The 25,413-nt window shown below is 48.9% G+C and overlaps 1 protein-coding gene across 1 annotated transcript in view; it reads left to right on the top strand.

The window, feature by feature from the left end:
- Positions 1–25,413, top strand: part of LOC126088177 (retinol-binding protein pinta-like) — a 153,763-nt gene that overhangs the window by 109,845 nt on the left and 18,505 nt on the right. Inside the window, exon 4 of the mRNA XM_049906301.1 lies at positions 7,119–7,229. Within this exon, the coding sequence (XP_049762258.1) occupies positions 7,119–7,229 (111 nt within the window). The remainder of the gene's footprint in view (positions 1–7,118; positions 7,230–25,413) is intronic.

Here is a 25,413-nt window from a genome sequence, read left to right as displayed (position 1 = left end):
GTTGAACACGCCGGCATGGGACTCCGAACGATCCGCGTCTTTGAGCTTCCATTCGAAGTGCCAGAAGAATTGGTGACAGACGCCCTGCGTCCTTACGGAACGGTCCTATCCCACGTGGCACGTATCCTGTCCTCAATGGCGTCAGACAAATACGGATCGAACTCCGAAAACACATCGTCGGTTGTAGGGCGATTGTCATCTACGACGGACAACCAAGGACGTGCTCTGGGTGTGGGAAGGAGGGACACGTACGTTCTGAGTGTGCACAACGAAGATTACTACAGCTGCCACGGGATGATCCACCCTTCACGCCGCATCCGACTGTGCTCCCCATGACTTATGTCGCCGCATTACGCGATGACGTGGGCCGCGAGACAGGCGCGTACCAGAACACACAGACAGCGGCGGATCGTGGCGAGCCACGGAAGTACGACGTTGCGCTGGACCGCCTGCAACCGTCACAGGACGCCCTCTCTTCGGTGCCGCTTGCGGCCCCTTCAGATAAGGCACTTGGAGACGTCGATAATACGACGGCGCACGATTCCGACGTCCCCCACGAACAACTGGAGACCATGCTGACCGCTGATTCAGAGGCCCAGCAACGTAAACAGCGATCACCAAAACGCCGGAAGAAGCGCCGCCTCACGGTGGAGAACGACCACTCTGATCTAGCAGACAATTCTGAGAAGTTTACGGGTACAGAAGGGACGACCATGGATACAGAAGAACTGCCTAGCGTGGATGCAACGGTGGCCAGCGGGACGGCGGCACGACCTACCGCTGACGATGCTCCAGACACAGCGAAGGAGCTCGATAGACGGCAACAGGCTACTGAGGAGGCTACGGCGCCGGATACAGAAGAACTGCCTAGCGTGGATGCAACGGTGGCCAGCGGGACGGCGGCACGACCTACCGCTGACGATGCTCCAGACACAGCGAAGGAGCTCGATAGACGGCAACAGGCTACTGAGGAGGCTACGGCGCCTGCACCGCACGACAACGGTGGGACACTAGGGGACTGGTCAGAAGACCCACCCCCGTGGGGAACAGATGATGCCGGAGGAACTGCTCCCACGCACTCTCCCGGTGTAAGACCGGCAGAGGGCACGGAATAATGGCAGACCATATGAGGGGACGGCGGGGGACGTTAGTCCGACAGCAGCCTATGTACGGTAAAATTAGCAGCCGTACGGTACCCTGTCTACGTTGACCGCCATGCAACAAGCTTATCGGATAGGATCTGTTAACGTCAATAGCATTGGGACGCCGGTAAAAATCAAGATGCTCAGTGACATGATAATGGATGCGGATTTAGGCATAGCACTATTACAGGAAGTTCGGGTACTTCCCCCCTCGGACTTTTACGGTTACGACATTTACTGTTTCCCGTGTGACGAGAGAGGCGTTGGCACAGCTATATTATTAAAGGAAGGGATACGTGCAGACGAAGCAGAGCATTTCCCTTCTGCCCGTGGTACGGCCGTGACCATAGGTGGAATACGTTTGATCAACATATACGCACCGTCAGGCTCGGATAAGAGAAGGGACAGAGCAGCTGTTTACGCCCATGAGGTTACACCGTTGTTCCAGGGACGATTCGATGCTTGCATACTCGGCGGAGATTTTAATTGTCTGCTCGACAGAAAGGACCAACAACCTAACTATACTAGTAGCCAAGAACTTAGGGAGCTGGTCAACGGGATGGAATTAGTCGATACATGGGACCTGAAGTATCGCAACCAACCAGGATATACATTTTTTACTAGCCACTCCGCGAGCCGTTTGGGTCGGATCTACGTTTCAAGGGCGTTAGCAATATCGACAGTGGACGCAGAAATATGGCCGACAGCGTTTACAGACCACGAGGCATATATTTGTACGGTTAACCGTATGGAGACGGAGAGGTAATTGGAAGATGAACGCCTCCCACCTGCGAGATACAGAATGCCGACGCATAGTGGAGGACGCGTGGCATGGCTGCCTCCATCGACGAAATTCTTTCGGTTCTGTCCTGCAGTGGTGGATCGAGTGCGCGAAGCCAGCTTTACGGAGGACGTTAATAGGTTACGGGAAGGAGGTTTCTCAATGGCAGCGCACGACCACTGAGTTTTACTTTACGGCTCTCCGGGAACTGTTAGCTCAACCACCTACACCAGAACGCCAGACGGCCGTCCACTGAGTTAAGGCGAAGTTGGTACAACTTGCCACCCTGAGGATGGCAGGTACGATGATACGCGCGAGGTTGCAGGATTTCCTGCCCAATGAGGTTCCCTCGATGCATTATGTGATAAAGGAAAGACGAAGAAGACGCAGGAATTTAATAAATGAGATCGATCTCGGCGATGGCCGTCGTTTTACAACACAAAGGGGCATAGCACAGGCGTTCAGGGATCATTTTAGCAGATTCTACGCGAGCAACGGGGAGGGTCAGAGGGAGCTGGGGAACGTCCTGGAAGAGGTCCCAGACGCGACGAGTGTGAACGGGGAAGCGGCCGGGTTATCTGAAATTACGTGTGAAGAGCTGGAGGAAGCGATTACACGAGGTCCCCAGGTCCAGACGGATTCCCGTTGGAATTTTACCGTGCCTTTGTGACCATTATGACACCGATGTGGCTATGTATGTTTAATGAGCTTCTGCGGCAAGAAGTACCGGTTCACATTCAGTTCACGGAATGGGCTCATGATACCGATACCGAAGCCCCGTGGTGGCAAACGGCCTTGTGATTCTCGCCACTTGACTCTCCTTAATAATGACTACAAGATCTTCATGCGCATCCTGGGCAGTCGTATCAAAAAGTCGCTGGAGAATCGAATACACGCCGATCAGACTTGTCTTGGCGGCATCAGTAATATCCACACAGCCTTGGGAGACTATCGTGACGTAGTTGCCCTCGCGGCTGCATGCCGCCTCCGGGAGGCGATGGTTGCAGTAGATTTCGATCATGCTTTTGATCGCGTGGATCATGTGTACCTCGCGGCGGTGATGAACAGGATGGGTGTCTCGCCATTATTGACCAATGCTGTGATGCGGCTGTTGCACGACGCCAGATCAGCGATGGTGGTCAACGGAGAGAGAACTGAGTATTTTAAGATCTTAAGATCAGTGAGACAGGGTTGCCCCACGTCGATCCTCCTTTATGCGATCGCCTTAGAACCGTGCCTCGCAGGCCTTCGCCGCCGTCTTACCGGGATCTCCCTGCGGCATTTATCATTCAAATACAGAGCATACACGGATGACAATGTGTTCCTCGTACGGAATGAGGCGGTGACTCAAACAGCACTGGATTGGCTACGGACGTATGGGATGGCAGCTGGAAGTGTGGTCAACTACCGAAAATCACAATTCATGCATGTGGGGCGTGGACTAGAACCAGGAACGGAAGGACCCTTACCTGCGGTGCAAACCCTCCGCTGTTTGGGTATCACTTTTCATTAAGAGACAGCCGGAACGGCTGCGGACAACTACTGAAGACTGTTACTCAGAGTCCGCACGGCAGTACGACTAAATGCCCTACGGTCGATGGATATGCTGGAGCGAGTGTTACTCGTCAACCTTTATCTCGCGCCCATGATGTGCCACCTGACACACCTTCTCCCCTTGACGCGCACGATGGCTATGAGGATTCAGGCGGCTTTTGGATACTATGTATGCCTGGGACAACTCTTTAAGGTACAGTACAACACGCTTATCCTCCCAGCGCGAGAGGGGGGCGTTGGTTTAGTGAACGTGCATAAGAAGGCGCGAGCCATGTATATTAGTACGGTGGCGCAGCAGGAATCACTCGCTTACGGGGACGATCATCGAAGAACTCGTACCAACATCGCATCTTCCTCCAGTCAGTGTCGGCCATATATCGCCCCCTTTAACGTACGTGCGCACGTTCATCGTGGAACACAGTTACGTTCGGGAGTGTTTACCGACGACCCGACAGTCGACATCGAAGGACGTGTACCATCTGCTTCTTCGACAGATCGCCCGGAATAGGGTGGAACGGAAACATCCAGCTGTTAATTGGCACGTGGTGTGGCGCACGGTCCACCACCCCCACCTACCTACATCAGTCAGGTCAACATGGTACATTGTCGTCAACCGGAAATACCCTACAAATGATAAAAAGTACGCAATACATTTGGCGGATTCGCCCTTGTGTCAGCAATGCGGCGTGCTCAATACGGACGACCATCGGCTGGTCTGCGGCGAGGCATTGGCTGTCTGGACTCTCGCAAGAAAGATAATCGCGTTCATGCGGCGCACTATCTATACAGCTGTCTATTCTGACACAGTATTTTTTCCAGAGAAAACGTATTTTCCGCGTCATAAGACGAACGCAACGGCGTGGATCACAGGTATGACGGTCCATTACATCTATAGAGACACACGTCTGAACGTACTGAACGTCCTGGATTACTGGCAATACTTGCAAGATGGACACACAAAACTGTTAAGGCTACAAAAGTACAAGGATTGGTATGCCAATTTCCTAGTAACGGTTTTTGCTGACCCGCCACATACTTGGGGTGTGCAGGGTGCGCGAAGATGAGCGGCGGTGCTTTCATTGTGAAACCGACCAAGTTAAATGATCGACTAAGAACACTATGCGAGTGTGCGATGTAGGAGAAACTAACGCCTGCACAGTTAGCAAATGGATGTACTTCAAATTTTGTTTTCATATCTATCAGTACTTTTCTTTAGGGTGCCGGATGTGGCCCCACTTTGATTTTGTTGTTATTTCATGCTGCATGGTAGGACGGCAGCGAGGTTCCTTCCAGGACAGTTATCATGTGTCAGGACGTACTAAGTTGATTTTGTGAATAATAAAGGTTTCTGTTTCTCCTACCTTCCTTAACATAAAAAGTGTAATGAATAGCGTCACTGTCCTATAATGAGTTTTTTTTTTTGTTGGGGCGGTGGTTCGCGTCCTGACACAACCAATTTTTTTCCCTAACATTTTATTAAGTTATATATAAAAAACAAAGAAGGATAGGAAAAAAGGACATGTCCGAAAGAACAGATACCATCTTAGTAAATATATATACTTTTATTGACAAAAGCGAATTTTCATAAACTATCGACTTGTCTTTTCATCAGTTGCTGTTTCATGATTCTGTCGCAATTTCAACTGCATTAGAATGTTAGTGGGATGAATATTTATAAACTCTGCTCTGTATTTGTAAAAGAAGAAGATGCAAATGTAGCAACAAGGGAACTTAGGTATTGCTCAAAAGTCGTCACTGATAATGTCTCTCTGAAGAAAGAAAAGGGAATAAGGAGTCTGATGAAAATAAATCGCTACTTATGTTGAAATTTCCACAGTATCCTATAACCCATTGCGTTTTTAAGAGTGAGTGATATGGACTGAAACTTGTCAAAGATTTTATTTCTTTATCTCAATGATCTGAGAAATATGAAACTATCTAAAACGGCTAAAACCTGTCAACTAGTAATCAATTACCAATATCTTTGAGAAAAATGTCAGTGATGAACAAGCGCAATCCTTCACTCTGTGTAAGGATAGGAAAGAAAAGATGGTATACTGTGTGTTGTTAATTGTTTTCATATTTCTTACATTACTGAGACAGAGAAATAAAACCTGATGGCCAGTTGGAATCCATATCATTGGTTATTAAAAACACACTGGGGTATAGGATTCCGCCGAAATTTCAATAGAAATAGCAATTTACTTTTCCCAGACTTATCATTACCTTTACTTTTCTTCAGAGAAACGTTATCAAAGGCGAGTTTTGATTAATACCTAACTCCCCTTGTTGCCACATTAGAATCTGTTTCTTCCGCCAAAATAGAGCAGAGTTTATAAATATTCAACTCACTAACGCTATAATGCAGTTGAAACTGCAACAGAAGCATGCAACAGCATATCGCTAAACAAGCAACTGAGGGACAGACAAGTCAATAGTTTATGAAAATTCCCATTCTCAGTATAAAAATAAATTATAATTTCTTCATACATATTGTGCCAATTCTCGTTTCACCAGCTATCGATGACACTTAAATATTACATTTTTTCATTAAAATATCTATAGTTGCTTATTACGGTAGGTATGGTGAAATACTCTCCTCTTTGCGTGCTTTCATTTCTCAAAATGTTCTTTCGATATCTGAAACAGTTTACAAGATATGAGGAATTTTGTGAATATTTCATTCTGGAGCGTGAGTTCGGGAGTAAGTGCATTATGTACAACCCATTTACTTGAACCAGGTGATAAATTGCAATATCCTTCCATATTTGAAGAATAATTCAAAATGTTAGCTACATTTCATATGCAGCAACATATGACCTAACATGCAACAAAAGCAAATTCACAGCGACTCGTATTTTCCACTGCAAACTTCCCGAAATTCTTGCAGTCGTTTGCTTTATCATGAAATATCACAATAAATATGACTGTTAACAGAATGATAGTTCGTCATGAAACCAATGAATTAAACTACGAGAAATGCGAGAATCAATTTTGTTTACCGAATAGTTTCCGTACAATCGTTTGAGAAAGATCACAGATCAGGCAGTGGGCTCGTGGCCTTGTGTTTGACCTCGAGGGCTAACGCGTTATCTGAGAGTACCCGCCCTTTAGGCTGTGACGTCAGATGCCGAACAAATGGTTCAGATGGCTCTGAGCGCTATGGGACTTAACTTCTGAGGTCATCAGTCCCCTAGAACTTAGAACTACTTAAATCTAACTAACTTAAGGACACCACACACATCCATGCCCGTGGCAGGATTCGAACCTGCGACCGTAGCGCCTAGAACCGCTCGGCCACGCCGGCCGGCTGATACCGAACACGACTCTTGATTGGCCAGCGCAGGTAGCATATTCAGGGGATCTTGCAGGGACTCATAAAGAAACTAGCAACAGAGGTATCAAGGAAAACGTGCACAGGTCCTTAAAGGGCAACCGGCTAGCAGACGACGGAGCGTGCAAGCGTATCAGTGCGTGAGCCGGCAAGCAAGCTTGCAGAGAACCTTACTCCGTGTGAGACGGGCTTAGCTGTTGTCATCCCGTCACCTTACAACGTTCACAAACGTGCAGGTGTTGTCAACAATTTTTGAGCAGTTTAGAATGTACATATTATTAAACATTTTCTTTTAATTTATTTTCAGACTGTCAATCGCAGAAGGATGAAGGAAATACACCTGTTGAACGTGGACAAAGTAACTGACTTCGTTATGAAAATAGCTAAGACAGCACTCTCTGAAAAATTGCTGAAGAGGGTGAGTCAGTTGTATGTCTTTTTGAAAATGCCATTTTTTTCTTTTAGAAATCATTCAATGTATTTTACAGTTCTGAGGTATAGAGTAGTAGGCAAAATAACATTTCGCTATAAACAAATTCTTGGGTACTCTCATCCCTCAAAGATTGAGATACTGCCTAAATATTCTGATCATCTTAATGACGGTATATATTTGTCTCATTTCGTATAACACAATCGTCAGCCTTTTTATAACGATCCCAGTTGGCCTCTCGTTATAATACGAGGCACCGAATGACTTTTCTTCAATGTTCGGCTCACGTATAGATTTAAAACCATTTTCCAGGGATGTCTGGTCTGTGTTATTGCGGAGACATACTTAGCATTTCCCGAATCACCGTATTATTTCTTCTGTCAGTATATTACTGGATGTTGAAATTTAAGTTTCGTTGTTTCCCTGATCTGATTAAGGTAAATGTCAGGATGCTTGAAATGGAGACGGTAGATTTCCTTACCCAACTTTGTCCCATTAGAGTTTATACGGAAGTTCGCCTGGCATGTATGCAGAATAAAACGTAACTTCGACAGACAAAAGATTATCCATTAATTCTAGCCTCCAAACATGTGAAAAAGCTGATGAAAAGCAAGATATCGAAAATCTCTTGCTTCATGAATTTCGGTGTCTACCACGCTCACCAAATGGAGAGTAAGTGACGAACTACCAACCTGAGCGTTTCCAGTCATGGATATTCGTGCTTTTCGTCCTTGACAAATCTCATGCACTTATTCCTTTTGTTATTTTCTCACACGTATGGATCTACAGGTTTTTCATATTAGGAACATTGTGCTGCCAGTTGCTGCCAGGTACTCCATATCAGCGACCTCAGTAGTCATTAGACATCGTGAGGGAGCAGAATGGGGCGCTCCGCGGAACTCACAGACTTCGAACGTGGTCAGGTGATTCGGTGTCACTTGTGTCATGCGTCTGTATGCGAGATTTCCACACTCTTAAAACTCCCTAGGTCCACTGTGCCCGATGTGATGATGAAGGAGAAACGTGAAGGGACAAAAGCGTACAGGCCGACCTCGTCTGTTGACTGACAGAGACTGCCGACAGTTGAAGAGGGTCGTAATGTGTAATAGGCAGACATCTATCCAGACCATCACACAGGAATTCCGAACTGCGTCAGGATCCACTGTAAGTACTATGACAGTTAGGCGGGAGGTGGGAAAACTTGGGTTTCATGGTCGAGCGGCTGCTCATAAGCCACACATCACGCCGGTAAACGCCAAACGGCCGGTCGTTGTGGCCGAGCGGTTGTAGGCGCTTCAGTCTGGAACAGCGCTGCTGCTACGGTCGCAGGTTCGAATCCTGCCTCGGGCATGGATGTGTGTGATGTCCTTAGTTATGTTTAAATAGTTCTAAGTTCTAGGGGACTGATGACCTCAGATGTTAAGTCCCATAATGCATAGAGCCATTTGATCTATTTGAATCCCAAACGACGTCTCGCTTGGTGTAAGGAGCGTAAACATTGGCCGATAGATCAGTGGAAAAGTTGTGTGGAGTGACGAATCACGGTACACAATGTGGCGATCCGATGGCAGGGTGTGGGTATGGCGAATGCCTGGTGAATGTCATCTGCCACAGTGTGTAGTGCCAACAGTAAAAATCGGAGGCAGTGGTGTTATGGTGTGGTCGTGTTTTTCATGGAGGGGGCTTGCAACCCTTATTGTTTTGCGTGGCACTATCGCAGCACAGGCATACATTGGTGTTTTAAACACCTTCTTGCTTCCCACTGTTGAAGAGCAATTCGAGGATGGCGAGTGCATCTTTCATCACGATCGAGCACCTGTTCATAATGCACGGCCTCTGGCGGAGTGGTTCCACTACAATAACATCCCTGTAATGGACTGGCCTGCAGAGTCCTGCCCTGAATCATACAGAACACCTTTGAATTTTTTTGTAACGCCTCGTGCTTGGCCTCACCGACCGACATCGATATCTCTCCTCAGTGCAGCACACCGTGAAGAATGGGCTGCCATTCCCCAAGAAACCTTCCAGCACCTGATTGAACGTATGCGTGCTAGAGTGGAAGCTGTCATCAAGGCTAAGGGTGGGCCAACACCATACTGAATTCCAGCATTACCGATAGACGGCGCCACGAACTTGTAAGTCATTTTCAGCCAGGTGTCCGGATACTTTTGATCACATAGTGTACATGTAAGCAACTGCCATGTTTCTTTCTACACTCCTGGAAATGGAAAAAAGAACACATTGACACCGGTGTGTCAGACCCACCATACTTGCTCCGCACACTGCGAGAGGGCTGTACAAGCAATGATCACACGCACGGCACAGCGGACACACCAGGAACCGCGGTGTTGGCCGTCGAATGGCGCTAGCTGCGCAGCATTTGTGCACCGCCGCCGTCAGTGTCAGCCAGTTTGCCGTGGCATACGGAGCTCCATCACAGTCTTTAACACTGGTAGCATGCCGCGACAGCGTGGACGTGAACCGTATGTGCAGTTGACGGACTTTGAGCGAGGGCGTATAGTGGGCATACGGGAGGCCGGGTGGACGTACTGCCGAATTGCTCAACACGTGGGGCGTGAGGTCTCCACAGTACATCGATGTTGTCGCCAGTGGTCGGCGGAAGGTGCACGTGCCCGTCGACCTGGGACCGGACCGCAGCGACGCACGGATGCACGCCAAGACCGTAGGATCCTACGCAGTGCCGTAGGGGACCACACCGCCACTTCCCAGCAAATTAGGGACACTGTTGCTCCTGGGGTATCGGCGAGGACCATTCGCAACCGTCTCCATGAAGCTGGGCTACGGTCCCGCACACCGTTAGGCCGTCTTCCGCTCACGCCCCAACATCGTGCAGCCCGCCTCCAGTGGTGTCGCGACAGGCGTGAATGGAGGGACGAATGGAGACGTGTCGTCTTCAGCGATGAGAGTCGTTTCTGCCTTGGTGCCAATGATGGTCGTATGCGTGTTTGGCGCCGTGCAGGTGAGCGCCACAATCAGGACTGCATACGACCGAGGCACACAGGGCCAACACCCGGCATCATGGTGTGGGGAGCGATCTCCCACACTGGCCGTACACCACTGGTGATCGTCGAGGGGACACTGAATAGTGCACGGTACATCCAAACCGTCATCGAACCCATCGTTCTACCATTCCTAGACCGGCAAGGGAACTTGCTGTTCCAACAGGACAACGCACGTCCGCATGTATCCCGTGCCACCCAACGTGCTCTAGAAGGTGTAAGTCAACTACCCTGGCCAGCAAGATCTCCGGATCTGTCCCCCATTGAGCATGTTTGGGACTGGATGAAGCGTCGTCTCACGCGGTCTGCACGTCCAGCACGAACGCTGGTCCAACTGAGGCGCCAGGTGGAAATGGCATGGCAAGCCGTTCCACAGGACTACATCCAGCATCTCTACGATCGTCTCCATGGGAGAATAGCAGCCTGCATTGCTGCGAAAGGTGGATATACACTGTACTAGTGCCGACATTGTGCATGCTCTGTTGCCTGTGTCTATGTGCCTGTGGTTCTGTCAGTGTGATCATGTGATGTATCTGACCCCAGGAATGTGTCAATAAAGTTTCCCCTTCCTGGGACAATGAATTCACGGTGTTCTTATTTCAATTTCCAGGAGTGTATCATTTTCTTTACCAAACGTTGTTTTCACTCATTCGAGTATTCTGTAATCTTCTTAGACATACCTTGCAGACATGACTCACTGGACGGACAACACATAGTTCTGCAAGATCGAATAGGCAAGACAGCACACCACTGCGGGAAATGTCTTAGTCATTGTAAGAGTCGAAGGGTATGAAAGGGAAGTAGTACTAGAGGAGGGGGCGAGGCGGGGCTGTCGCCTACCCGCATAGTTATTAAATCTGTGCACAGACCAAGCTGCGAAGGAAACCACTGAAAAATTCGGAAAATGCATTAAGCATCAGGGAGAGGAATCGAAACTTCGTAGCTTACCGTTGAGACAGTAATTCTGTCATATAAGGCAAAGGAGTCGGGGGAGCAGTTGGACGTAATGGATAGTGTCTTGAAAAGAGGTTAAAAATTAATTAAACGAGAACAAAATATAAGTAGTCGAATTAAATCACGCGATAGTCAGGGAATTAGATACGTAAAGGAGGCTGAAAGGGACAAATGAGTTTTGCTAATTGGCAGCATAATAACTGACGATGGAAGAAGTAGAGAGGATGTAATATGCAGACTGGTAACAGCAAGAAAATCACTTCTGACAGCGAATTAAAATTAAAGTGTGTGGAGTTTAGCCTGTTGCAGAAGTGAAACGTTCAGACAAAATGAGAATAGAGGCTTTTGAAATGTGCTGCTACAGAAGAGTGTTGAAGATTAGTTGGGTAGATCGAATAACTAACGAGGAAGTACTGAATCGAACTGGCAAGAAAAGAGATTTGTGGCACAATTTGACTGACAGAAGTGATCGATTGATAGGACGTAACATGAATCATCGAAGAATGGACGTTTTGGTAATCCAGGAAAAGGTGTGGGGAGAAGGAGGCGGGGAAAAATTGTAGAGGGAGACTTAAGGCTTGACTGTAGTACCAGACGGAAGTAGATGTAGGTTGTAAAACTTATGCAAGGACGAAAACGATTCTACAGAATTGACTATCGTGGAGAGCTCCATCAAACCAATCCCCAACAAGAGACAATGTACCTTCTGCTCATAAACGCATTCTGATGAACAGACTAGTTTTAATTTCTGGCCATATTAAAAATGAAAGTGACTACACTGACAAAAAAAAAATTAACACCAAGAACGAGTTGTGCGACACAAACAAAAGTTGGTAGGAGGGTTTCTAAATCTGTACGATGATGATTATTCAAATTTCGCGCCAGTCGCATGAGAGTGGCACTAGCAGCGCTGCTATGAGGATACGCATCAGGTTAGCTTTCAATACACGCTGTAACGGCGGTGAGCTGATGTTAATCAAGAATGCCTTTAAGGCGACAAAGACGCCATTATTAACACAGCAATGAGTTTGAACGATGTCATGTACTAGGACCACGAGAAGCTTGGTGTTCCTTCTGCGATGTTGTAGAAAGACTTGGCAGGAATGTAACCACTGTATATGATTGTTAGCAGCGGTGTTCACGAGAATGTACGGTCGTAAGCAGACCGGGCTCCGGCAGTCACGTGGCACTACCGAGAGGGAAGACCATCGTGTTTGGCGTGTGGATCTGTCGCATCGTACTGCATCTACAGTAACAATCTGAGCAACAGTTGGCACCCCAATGTCACGTCGAACTGTTAAAAAAATCATTTACATCAAGGACAGCTGCGAGCCAGACGCCCTATAGCGTGCATTCCACTGACCACAAACCACCACCAATTGCGACTTCAGTGGTGTCAAGCGAGAGCTCATTGGGGGGCAGGGTGGCGGTCTGTTGTGTTCGTAAGTAGGCTGTTTAGGTTTTTATATTGGTAACGCCACGTAGCGCTCTGTATTAAAATCACTGGCTGTGCTGTGTGCAGTCTGTGGCTGGTTTGCATTGCTGGAATTTGCTATTGTAGTGTTGGGCAGTTGGCTGTTAACAGCGCGTAGCGTTGCGCAGTTGGAGGTGAGCCGCCAGCATGGTGGATGTGGGGAGAGAGATGGCGGAGTTTTGAGAGCTGATAATCTGGACGTGTATCCATCAGAGACAGTAAATTCATAGACTGGATGTCATGAACTGATATATATATATGTATATATATATATATATATACACTCCTGGAAATGGAAAAAAGAACACATTGACACCGGTGTGTCAGCCCCACCATACTTGCTCCGGACACTGCGAGAGGGCTGTACAAGCGATGATCACACGCACGGCACAGCGGACACACCAGGAACCACGGTGTTGGCCGTCGAATGGCGCTAGCTGCGCAGCATTTGTGCACCGCCGCCGTCAGTGTCAGCCAGTTTGCCGTGGCATACGGAGCTCCATCGCAGTCTTTAACACTGGTAGCATGCCGCGACAGCGTGGACGTGAACCGTATGTGCAGTTGACGGACTTTGAGCGAGGGCGTATAGTGGGCATGCGGGAGGCCGGGTGGACGTACCGCCGAATTGCTCAACACGTGGGGCGTGAGGTCTCAACAGTACATCGATGTTGTCGCCAGTGGTCGGCGGAAGGTGCACGTGCCCGTCGACCTGGGACCGGACCGCAGCGACGCACGGATGCACGCCAAGACCGTAGGATCCTACGCAGTGCCGTAGGGGACCGCACCGCCACTTCCCAGCAAATTAGAGACACTGTTGCTCCTGGGGTATCGGCGAGGACCATTCGCAACCGTCTCCATGAAGCTGGGCTACGGTCCCGCACACCGTTAGGCCATCTTCCGCTCACGCCCCAACATCGTGCAGCCCGCCTCCAGTGGTGTCGCGACAGGCGTGAATGGAGGGACGAATGGAGACGTGTCGTCTTCAGCGATGAGAGTCGCTTCTGCCTTGGTGCCAATGATGGTCGTATGCGTGTTTGGCGCCGTGCAGGTGAGCGCCACAATCAGGACTGCATACGACCGAGGCACACAGGGCCAACACCCGGCATCATGGTATGGGGAGCGATCTCCTACACTGGCCGTACACTACTGGTGATCGTCGAGGGGACACTGAATAGTGCACGGTACATCCAAACCGTCATCGAACCCATCGTTCTACCATTCCTAGACCGGCAAGGGAACTTGCTGTTCCAACAGGACAATGCACATCCGCATGTATCCCGTGCCACCCAACGTGCTCTAGAAGGTGTAAGTCAACTACCCTGGCCAGCAAGATCTCCGGATCTGTCCCCCATTGAGCATGTTTGGGACTGGATGAAGCGTCGTCTCACGCGGTCTGCACGTCCAGCACGAACGCTGGTCCAACTGAGGCGCCAGGTGGAAATGGCATGGCAAGCCGTTCCACAGGACTACATCCAGCATCTCTACGATCGTCTCCATGGGAGAATAGCAGCCTGCATTGCTGCGAAAGGTGGATATACACTGTACTAGTGCCGACATTGTGCATGCTCTGTTGCCTGTGTCTATGTGCCTGTGGTTCTGTCAGTGTGATCATGTGATGTATCTGACCCCAGGAATGTGTCAATAAAGTTTCCCCTTCCTGGGACAATGAATTCACGGTGTTCTTATTTCAATTTCCAGGAGTGTATATAATGACTTTTGAACACTATTAAGGTAAATACATTGTTTGTTCTCTAAAATGAAACAAAAGAAGAAAAAAAAGAGAACAAACAATGTATTTACCTTAATAGTGTTCAAAAGTCATAATATATACATCAGTTCATGACATCCAGTCTTACAAATTTACTGTCTCTGTTGGACACACGCCCGGATCGTCAATCCGCTCTCAAAACTCCACATTTCTCTCCCCACATCCACCACTGCGCAACGCTACGCGCTGTTAACAGCCAACTGCCCAACACTACAGTAGCAAATTGCAACAATGCAAACCAGCCACAGACTGCACATAGCACAGTCAGTGATTTTCATATAGAGCGCTACGTGGCGTTACCAACATAAAAACCTAAACAACCTACTTCCATGTTTTCTGATGAAAGCTGGTTCTGGCTCGCTGCCAGTGGTGGTCGTGCGTTGCTTAGGATGAGGTCAGTTGAGGGCCTGCAACCAACTTGTCTGCATGCTAGAAACACTGGACCTACACCTGGAACTATAGTCTGGGGTGCGATTTGGTATGAGAACAGGAGCACTTTCGTGATTATCCCACGCACCTGACTGCAAATTTGATACGTCAATCTGGTGATTCGACTTGTTGTGCTGCCATTCACGAACAGCGTTCCTGGGGGTGTTTTCTGACAGGATAGCGCTCGTCCAGATACCGCTGTTGTGATCTAACATGCTCTACAGAGTGTCGACATTTGCCTTGGCCAGCTCGATCACCAAATCTACCTCTAATCAAGCACATATGGAAGTCATCGGACGACAACTCCAGCGTCATCCACCAACAGCATTAACCATCCCTATACTGATCGACAATGTCAAATAAGATGGAATTACAACCCAGAAACTGACATCCGGTACCTGTACAACAAAATGCATGCACATTTGCATGCTTGCATTCAAAATTTTGGCGGTTACACCGGTTATTAATGTATCGGCATTTCACATTTGCAATGTTTTCTCTCGCCCTTCCTCCCCTCATGAACCATGGACCTTTCCGTTGGTGGGGAGGCTTGCGTGCCTCAACGATACAGATAGCCGTACCGTAGGTGCAACCACAACGGAGGGGTATCTGTTGAGAGCCCAGTCAAACGTGTGGTTCCTGAAGAGGGGCAGCAGCCTTTTCAGTAGTTGCAGGAGCAAAAGTCTGGATGATTGACTGATCTGGCCTTGTAACACTAACCAAAACGGCCTTGCTGTGCTGGTACTGCGAACGGCTGAAAGCATGGGGAAACTACAGTCGTAATTTTTCCCGAGGGCATGCAGCTTTACTGTATGGTTAAATGATGATGGCGTCCTCTTGGGTGAAATATTCCGGAGGTAAAATAGTCCCCCATTCGGATCTCCGGGCGGGGACTACTCAGGAGGACATTGTTATCAGGAGAAAGACAACTGGCGTTCTACGGGTTGGAGCGTGCAATGTCAGATTCCTTAATCGGGCAGGTAGGTTAGAAAATTTAAAAAGGGAAATGGATAGGTTAAAGTTAGATATAGAGGGAATTAAGTTCTTTGGCAGGAGGAACAAGACTTCTGGTCATGTGAATACAGGATTATAAATACAAAAGCAAATTGGGGTATGAGGAATCACTTCAAAGTTGTTATCACGAAGAAACTGTTGCGTAACGTTAGCTCGATGTGCGGGTGCGTTGTCTTGGTGAAACAGCACACGTGCAGCCCTTCCCGGACGTTTTTGTTGCAGTGCAGGAAGGAATTTGTTCTTCAAAACATTTTCGTAGGATGCACCTGTTACCGTAGTGCCCTTTGGAACGCAATGGGTAAGGATTACGCCCTTGCTGTCCCAGAACATGGACACCATCATTTTTTCAGCACTGGCGGTTACCCGAAATTTTTTTGGTGGCGGTGAATCTGTGTGCTTCCATTGAGCTGACTGGCGCTTTGTTTCTGGATTGAAAAATGGCATCCACGTCTCATCCATTGTGACAACCGACGAAAAGAAAGTCCCATTCATGCAGTCGTTGCGCGTCAACATTGCTTGGCAACATGCCACACGGGCAGCCACGTGGTCGTCCGTCAGCATTTGTGGCACCCACCTGGATGACACTTTTCGCATTTTCAGGTCGTCATGCAGGATTGTGTGCACAGAACCCACAGAAATGCCAAATCTGGAGGCGATCTGTTCAACAGTCATTCGGCGATCCCTCAGAACAATTCTCTCCACTTTCTCGATCATGTCGTCAGACCGGCTTGTGCGAGCCCGAGGTTGTTTCGGTTTGTTGTCACACGATGTTCTGCCTTCATTAAACTGTCGCACCCACGAACGCACTTTCGACACATCCATAACGCCATCACCACATGTCTCCTTCAACTGTCGATGAATTTCAATTGGTTTCACACCACACAAATTCAGAAAACGAATGATTGCACGCTGTTCAAGTAAGGAAAACGTCGGCATTTTAAGTATTTAAAACAGTTCTCATTCTCGCCGCTGGCGGTAAAATTCCATCTGCCGTATGGTGCTGCCGTCTCTGGGACGTATTGACAATGATCGTGGCCTCATTTTAAAACAATGCACATATTTCTATCTCTTTCCAGTCAGAGAAAAAAATCGGAGGCCTTAGAACTTGAATGCACCTCGTATGATGAGATAAAAGAAATTATTCAGGTAGTGAAGGGAGACGAAAATTTAATAGTCATGGGTGACTGGAATTCGCTAGTAGGAAAAGGAAGAGAAGGAAACGTAGTAGGTGAATATGGAATGGGGTGAGGAATGAAAGAGGAAGCAGCCTGGTAGAATTTTGCACGGAGCATAACTTAATCACAGCTAACACTTGGTTCAAGAATCATAAAAGAAGATTGTATACCTGGAAGAAGCCTGGAGATACTGACAGGTTTCAAATAGATTATATAATTGTCAGACAGAGATTTAGGAAACAGGTTTTAAATTGTAAGACATTTACAGTCGCAGATGTGGACTCTGACCACAATCTATTGGTTATGAACTGTAGATTAAAACTAAAGAAATTGCAAAAAGGCGGGAATTTGAGAAGATGGGACCTGAGGAACTGACAGAACCAGACGTTGTAGAGAGTTTCAGGCAGAGCATTAGGGAACGATTGACAAGAATGGGGGAAAGAAATACAGTAGAAGAAGAATGGGTAGCTTTGAGAGATGAAACAGTGAAGGCAGAAGAGGATCAAGTAGGTAAAAAGACGAGGGCTAATAGAAATCCTTGGGTAACAGAAGAGATACTGAATTTAATTGATGAAAGCAGAAAACACAAAAATGCAGTAAATGAAGCAGGCAAAAAGAAATACAAACATCTCAAAAATGAGATTGACAGAAATTGCAAAATTGCTAAGCAGGGATGGCCAGAGGAAAAATGTAAGGATATAGAAGCGCATATCACTAGGTGTCAGATAGATACTGCCTGCAGGAAAATTAAAGAGACCTTTGGAGAAAAGAGCACCACTTGTATGAATATCAAGAGCTCATATGGGAACCCAGTTCTAAGCAAAGAAGGGAAAGCAGAAAGGAGGAAGAAGTATATAGAGGGTCTATGCAAGGGCGATGTTCTTGAGGACAATATTATGGAAATGGAAGAGGATGTAGAAGAAGATGAAATGGGAGATACGATACTGCGTGAAGAGTTTGACAGCGCACTGAAAGACCTGAGTCGAAACACGGCCCCGGGACTACACAGCATTCCATTAGAACTACTGATAGCCTTGGGATAGCCAGCCCTGACAAAACTCTACCATCTGTTGAGCAAGATGTATGACACAGGCGAAATGCCCTCTGACTTCAAGACGAATATAATAATTCCAATCCCGAAGAAAGCAAGTGTTGACAGATGTGAAAATTACGAGCTATCAGTTTAAAAAACCACAGCTGAAAAATACTAACACGAATTCTTTACAGACGAATGGAAAACAGGTAGATGGCTTGGTTCAAATGGCTCTGAGCACTATGGGACTTAACATCAGTGGTAATCAGTCCCCTAGAACTTAGAACTACCTAAACCTAACTAACCTAAGGACATCACACACATCCATGCCCGAGACAGGATTCGAACTTGCGACCGTAGCGGTCACGCGGTTCCAGACTGAAGCGCCTAGAACCGCACGGCCACACCGGCCGGCAAAAAAACTGGTAGAAGCCGACCTCGGGGAAGGTCAGTTTGGATTCCGTGGAAATGTTGGAACACGTGAGGCAATACTGACCCTACGACTTATCTTAGAAGCTAGATTAAGTAAAGGCAAACCTACGTTCCTAGCATTTGTAGACTTAGAAAAAGATTTTGACAATGTTGACTAGAATACTCTCTTTCAAATTCTGAAGGTGGCATGGGTAAAATACAGGGAGCGAAAGGCTATTAACAATTTGTACAGAAACCAGATGGCAGTTATAAGAGTCGAGGGACATGAAAGGGAAGCAGTGGTTGGGAAGGAAGTGAGACAGGGTTGTAGCCTATCCCCAATGTTACTCAATCTGTATATTGAGCAAGCAGTAAAGGAAACAAAAGAAAAATTTGGAGTAGGAATTAAATACCATGGGGAATAATTTAAAACTTTGAGGTTCGCCGAGGACATTGTAATGCTGTCAGACACTGCAAATGACCTGGAAGAGCAGTTGAACGGAATGGACAGTGTCTAGAAAGGAGGATATAAGATGAATATCAACAAAAGCAAAACAAGGATAATGGAATGTAGTCGGGTGATGCTGAGGGACTTGGATTAGGAAATGAGACGCTTAAAGTAGTAAAGGAGTTTTGCTATTTGGGGAGCAAAATAACTGATGATGGTCGAAGTAGAGAGGATATAAAATGTAGACTGGCAATGGCAAGGAAAGCGTTTCTGAAGAAGAGAAATTTGTTAACATCGAGTATAGATTTATGTGTCAGGAAGTCGTTTCTGAAAGTATTTATATGGAGTGTAGCCATGTATGGAAGTGAAACATGGACAATAAATAGTTTAGACAAAAAGAGAATAGAAGCTTTCGAAATGTGGTGCTACAGAAGAATGCTGAATGTTAGATGGGTAGATCACATAACTAATGAGGAGGTGTTGAACAGAATTGGAGAGAAGAGAAATTTGTGGCACAACTTGACTAGAAGAAGGGATCGGTTGGTAGGACATATTCTGAGGCATCAAGGGATCACCAATTTAGTATTGGAGGGCAGCGTGGAGGGTAAAAATCGTAGGGGGAGACCAAGAGATGAATACACTAAGCAGATTCAGAAGGATGTAGGTTGCAGTAGGTACTGGGAGATGAAGAAGCTTGCACAGGATAGAGCAGCATCGAGAGCTGCATCAAACCAGTCTCCGGACTGAAGACCACAACAAGATCTCGCCCTTACCTTAACTTGCGATCTTGAAATGTTAATCATTTAAATATGTTACCTAGACCCCTGATCTAGGGTTAGTCCGGCTTTCGCCGCCGTGCAGTGCGGACGGTTTGTTGTTTCCGCCTGCGGAGCGCGCGCGCTCGCTGTTGTTTACATTTCAGCGGCCGTCACTTACGTGTCGCTTACGTGCACTAGAACCATGGCCAACCGTTTTCGAAAATCGACTTTACGATTCAACTTCTGCAACGACTACGCACGACCAAAGGCCTTGGAAGTGGAACGCTTCGTACTCGACGTTGCTAAGATCCCAGCTTCTGACATCTTCGGCATCCATTTGTCCATATTAAGCAGTACTGTGTACGTCAAAGTCGTCAATGACGCGGTATGTGAATGAATACTTCGTGACACCAACCATGGATTACGCTTTTGCCACGCCGACGGCAATGTCGGAGCGGTTGCTGTCGACCATGCCGGCTTAGGAATGAGCGCCATACGAGTTTTCGAACTCCCGTTCGAGCTTCCGGCGGAAGACGTTATCGCGGCTTTCCGCCCCTATGGCACCGTACATGGCCACACTGCCGAACGCTGGGCGCAATTCCAAACGTACCCCGTTCTTAACGGTGTACGGCAGATCACCATCGACCTCCATCGCCACGTGCCATCTTACCTGCAAATTAGCGGGTGCCGCGCGGTTGTCATATACGACGGCCAACCCAAGACCTGTTCCGGGTGCGGCAAAGAAGGCCATCTCAGATCTGAGTGTCTTCAGCGACGAATCACCCAATTGCCAGCCGCTACCGTGGCACCTCCGGCTCCGACGACGGTTTTACCGATCACCTACGCATCGGCGCTCTCTTCTCCTCCCACCGGCCGCCGCCCATCGGACCATGTACCGGTGACCCTTCCAGCTGCTACGGATACCGCCGGGGCCGACACGTCGCGCCCAAAGCCTGACGCTACTCCGGCGCCACTACCAACAGCCACGACTTCCGACACCCACCCGCCTGAACATATGGACGCCCCTTCATTTGACGTTCCCGCGACGGCCTTCCTCTCAGAGCGACGCGACTCCCTGCCGTCTTCCGACACGGAGGGGCGAACCCGCAAACAACTTTCACCTAAGAGGCGCAAGAGGAGACGCCGTACGGTCTCGGAACGAGACGGATCACCTCCCCCTGATGCTCCAGAGGCCGTCCGACCCGACGAGGCCTCGGAGAACCTACACGACGATACGAATGACGACAACATGACGCCGGCTGTGGATGCGTCGATGCGTACTCTACTGGCTCGCTCAAGTGCTCCTGAACCAATGGACTCCACCGATGCGACTGCCGCCGAGATATCCTCCGCCCCTACGACCGAAGTGGAACGTACGACCATCACAACGACAACGCCTTCAATGGTGTGGAGTGAGGACGTCGATGAGGACCCGGACCACACGCTGGGGACAGAGTTACCCCAGACGGGAGCATCGTTACGCCGCTGATAACGCCGTCAGGTGGCGTACGGCACGACTCGCCGTTGCCTCGCCCCTCTTCATCCTCCGCCGGTGGAGTTCCCCTCCACGGCGGGGTACGGCTCCAAACCTACCGAATAGCGACGATCAACACTAACACCATTAGCTCACCCGTGAAACTTCACCTGCTGCGAGAGATGATATGGGCGTCGGACGTCGATATCGCACTACTACAGGAAGTACACTTGGCCACACTTCCAGACGTCGCGGGATATAACACTTATCCTTCTCCTGGTGACCACCTGGGACGCGGCGTAGCCATCTACGCCAGAGACGGCATTCCAGTGGCCGATATCACATACCTTCCATCTGCCAGAGGCATGGCCGTCACCGTCATGGGGACGGGTATCGTCAACATTTACGCTCCGTCAGGCTCTACCCGCAGACGCGACAGGGCACTCTTCTATTCAGAAGAAATCACTCCTTTGTTTCTTGGACGCTGCGACCATTACTTGCTTGGGGGTGATTTTAATTGTGTCTTGCATCCTAAAGATCAAGTGCCCCACTACAACACCTGTCAAGAACTGTGTCTTGTCGTCCGAGATCTGTTGCTCCGCGACACTTGGGAAGTTCGGCACGGCGACGCGCCTGGACATACTTACCAGACGAGTCACTCCGCGAGCCGCCTTGATAGAATTTACGTCTCTCGGGAACTCACACCTGCAGTCGAAGGTGCAGAACTTTGGCCCCTGGCCTTTTCGGACCACTGTGCCTACATCTGCAACATTCTCTTCCCCAAGCAAGTGGTCTGGCGTAGTCGTGCACTGTGGAAGCTAAACACCTCCCATCTTCATGATCCCGAATGCCTTCAACGTGTTACCGCAACATGGGCCACCTGTGAACGTCGCTTACCTAAATACTGCACGACCTTGACCTGGTGGTTGGAATGTGCCAAACCTGCCATTCGACGTACTTTGATTCAGTATGGAAAGGAAGTTGCTATGTGGCGCCGGCACACTACCAACTATTTCTACGCCGTTCTCCGCGACCTGGACGCCCAACCGCCCACCCCCGACACCCAGAGGGAACGCAGCAGGATTAAGGCGCAAATTGTAACTTTGACACGCCATAGACTGCAGGGGGCTATGGTGCGAACCCGATGTCAAGATTCGGCGGAACAAGAACATCCGACCATGCATCGTATCGCCTCCGATAGGAAACATCGACGACAACAACTCATCACCGAGATCACCACCTGTTGCGGCCAGCACGTCACTTGCCAGGCCGAAATCGTCAGTGCCTTTGTCGACCACTACCCACAATGTACAAGAAGGAGACTACCAACAACCACGCTGAGGAGTCTGTGTTACCACACGTAACTCGCACCCTCACGAAGCGGACGAGTTGATGGAGACCATTACGCGTGACGAAATCCACGATGCAATGAAAAAAGGTGCTCTGAATAAGTCACCTGGTGTCGACGGATTGCCGATAGAATTTTATCGCGCTTTCTTCACACTAATGGCGTCACGGTGGACAACGATGTTTCATGAACTGCTGACGATGGGGAACGCCGTACCGCCGTCCGTCGTCACGGGAATTATTATGCCCATTCACAAACCGACACCAGGTGTGACGACAGCACATTACCGTCCCCTGACTCTGCTTAACGCAGACTGTAAAATTTTTACACGCCTACTGGCAACGCGATGCCGCAAGATCCTGCCTAGCATTCTATCCCCGGGACAGACAACTCCGGGCGGCTCAGTTAATATACAAACGGCCACAGGAGAATGTCGCGATTTAATTGAACTGGCAGCGGCGTGCAGACTCCGCGCCGCAGTGGTTGCCATTGATTTTGACAGCGCATTCGACAAAGTGCGGCATATTTTTCTGTTCTCAGTGATGAACCGCATGGGTTTTCCACCAGCCTTTATCGACGTGCTCCGGCGCCTGTACGGCACCGCCGAATCGCTGATTCAGGTTAATGGCGGTGTGGCGGGACCAATGGCGATCCGGCGTTCCGTACGGCAAGGCTGCCCACTTTCGACCCTACTCTATGCCATAAGCCTGGAGCCACTCACCGGGAGTCTGACGAGCCACCTTTCTGGTCTCACTTTGCGACAGCACAGTTTTCGATGTCGTGCGTATGCGGACGACCTCCTCCTCTTCATCCGCTCACGGAGTGAAACACACACGGTACTTGATTTGATATCAACGTACGGCACTGCAGCGGGCAGTGACATGAATGTGGCTAAATCCGCGGCGATGGCCATTGGACGCGGCCTCTCACACGACGACTTAGCACCTCTCCCATGTGTACAAAAACTACGATACCTTGGTATCATTTTCACCTCCACCGTGCGCCGCTCCGCTGCCATCAATTTTCGGCGTGCACTCCAAACTATCCGCACGACGGTACGATAAAATCTTCTCCGAAGACTCGATTCTTTACAACGTGTCCAATACCTCCATCAACATGTGCCGCCCAGAATGGTCCACATCGCACAAGTCCTCCCGCTGCCATCAACTATTGGACGCAGCCTCCAGGCTGCCTTCGGATACTTTCTAACGGCCGGTACGCTCTTTAAGGTCCGCTACGACACGCTCACCCTTCCCCCGCGAGCGGGTGGCCTCGGCCTTGTCAATATGCGACTCCGCGCGGCGTCCTTGTACATGTCCACCATGCACAAGCAGTGACACGGGGGCACCTCCCTTACGCGCAGCTTGCTGGAAGTTCTTGTGCTCGCGACCATAACACCACCAGTACCAGTCGGACACATCAAGCACCATCTGACGCACGTTTCTGATTTCATCGTCGACTTCAGTTATGCTCACACACACGTACCGACCACGCATTCTCCTCGACCTAAAGATTTTTACACCCCACTCCTTCGTTCCATATCCAGCAACAATATCGAACTGAGACATCCGTCCACGCGGTGGCCCACGGTTTGGCGTCACATCCACCAGCCTTTTCTTCCCTCCAACGTCCGGGCAACATGGCACCAAGTCGCAAATGAAAAATTCGCCACAAATCATCGCCTTCACGCCATCGGACTAAAGGACTCTCCACTTTGTTCCATTTGCCACCTCGTGGATGACGATGTCCATCAACTGACTTGTGCTGCCACCAGTGACGTCTGGAAACTTGCCCGACAGTTTGTTGCCTGTTACCTCCGCGTTCCGCCGGACTCGATTGACCCATGGACTTTTATCCATCCTGAGAATACTTATTTCCCCGCCACCAAAAATCATGCGATTGTATGGGTCAAGGGATGGACGATCACCTACATGTATAATGATGGCGACAAATCACGCCTTGATTTCTGGCAGTACTTACAAACCGCCCACAGTGAAGTCGAACACCGACCGCGCTACCACGCCTTCTTCGCCAATTACCTACATGCGATCTTTACTTCACCCCCACTCAGTTGGATGGTGCCACACGCCGACGGCAATCCCGCCCCCCCTGCTGACATCTGAGACTCCCCGCACTACTTTCTACATTGTAGCCCACAGTGGAGTAGGCGCATGGACACGCGCCTCCTTTCTTTTATGCACTACACCAGAAAACACTGGTCTTTCCCTCACTCCACTGTATATTGCTTCACACCTCTTAGATTACGAGGGCAGTTCAATAAGTAATGCAACACATTTTTTTCTCGGCCAATTTTGGTTGAAAAAACCGGAAATTTCTTGTGGAATATTTTCAAACATTCCCGCTTCGTCTCGTATAGTTTCATTGACTTCCGACAGGTGGCAGCGCTGTACGGAGCTGTTAAAATGGCGTCTGTAACGGATGTGCGTTGCAAACAACAGGCAGTGATCGAGTTTCTTTTGGCGGAAAACCAGGGCATCTCAGATATTCATAGGCGCTTGCAGAATGTCTACGGTGATCTGGCAGTGGACAAAAGCACGATGAGTCGTTGGGCAAAGCGTGTGTCATCATCGCCGCAAGGTCAAGCAAGACTGTCTGATCTCCCGCGTGCGGGCCGGCCGTGCACAGCTGTGACTCCTGCAATGGCGGAGCGTACGAACACACTCGTTCGAGATGATCGACGGATCACCATCAAACAACTCAGTGCTCAACTTGACATCTCTGTTGGTAGTGCTGTCACAATTGTTCACCAGTTGGGATATTCAAAGGTTTGTTCCCGCTGGATCCCTCGTTGTCTAACCGAACACCATAAAGAGCAAAGGAGAACCATCTGTGCGGAATTGCTTGC

Source organism: Schistocerca cancellata, chromosome 6, assembly GCF_023864275.1.
Source record: "Schistocerca cancellata isolate TAMUIC-IGC-003103 chromosome 6, iqSchCanc2.1, whole genome shotgun sequence".
Lineage (NCBI taxonomy): Eukaryota > Metazoa > Arthropoda > Insecta > Orthoptera > Acrididae > Schistocerca > Schistocerca cancellata.
This window is presented reverse-complemented; position numbering and strand designations above follow the sequence as displayed.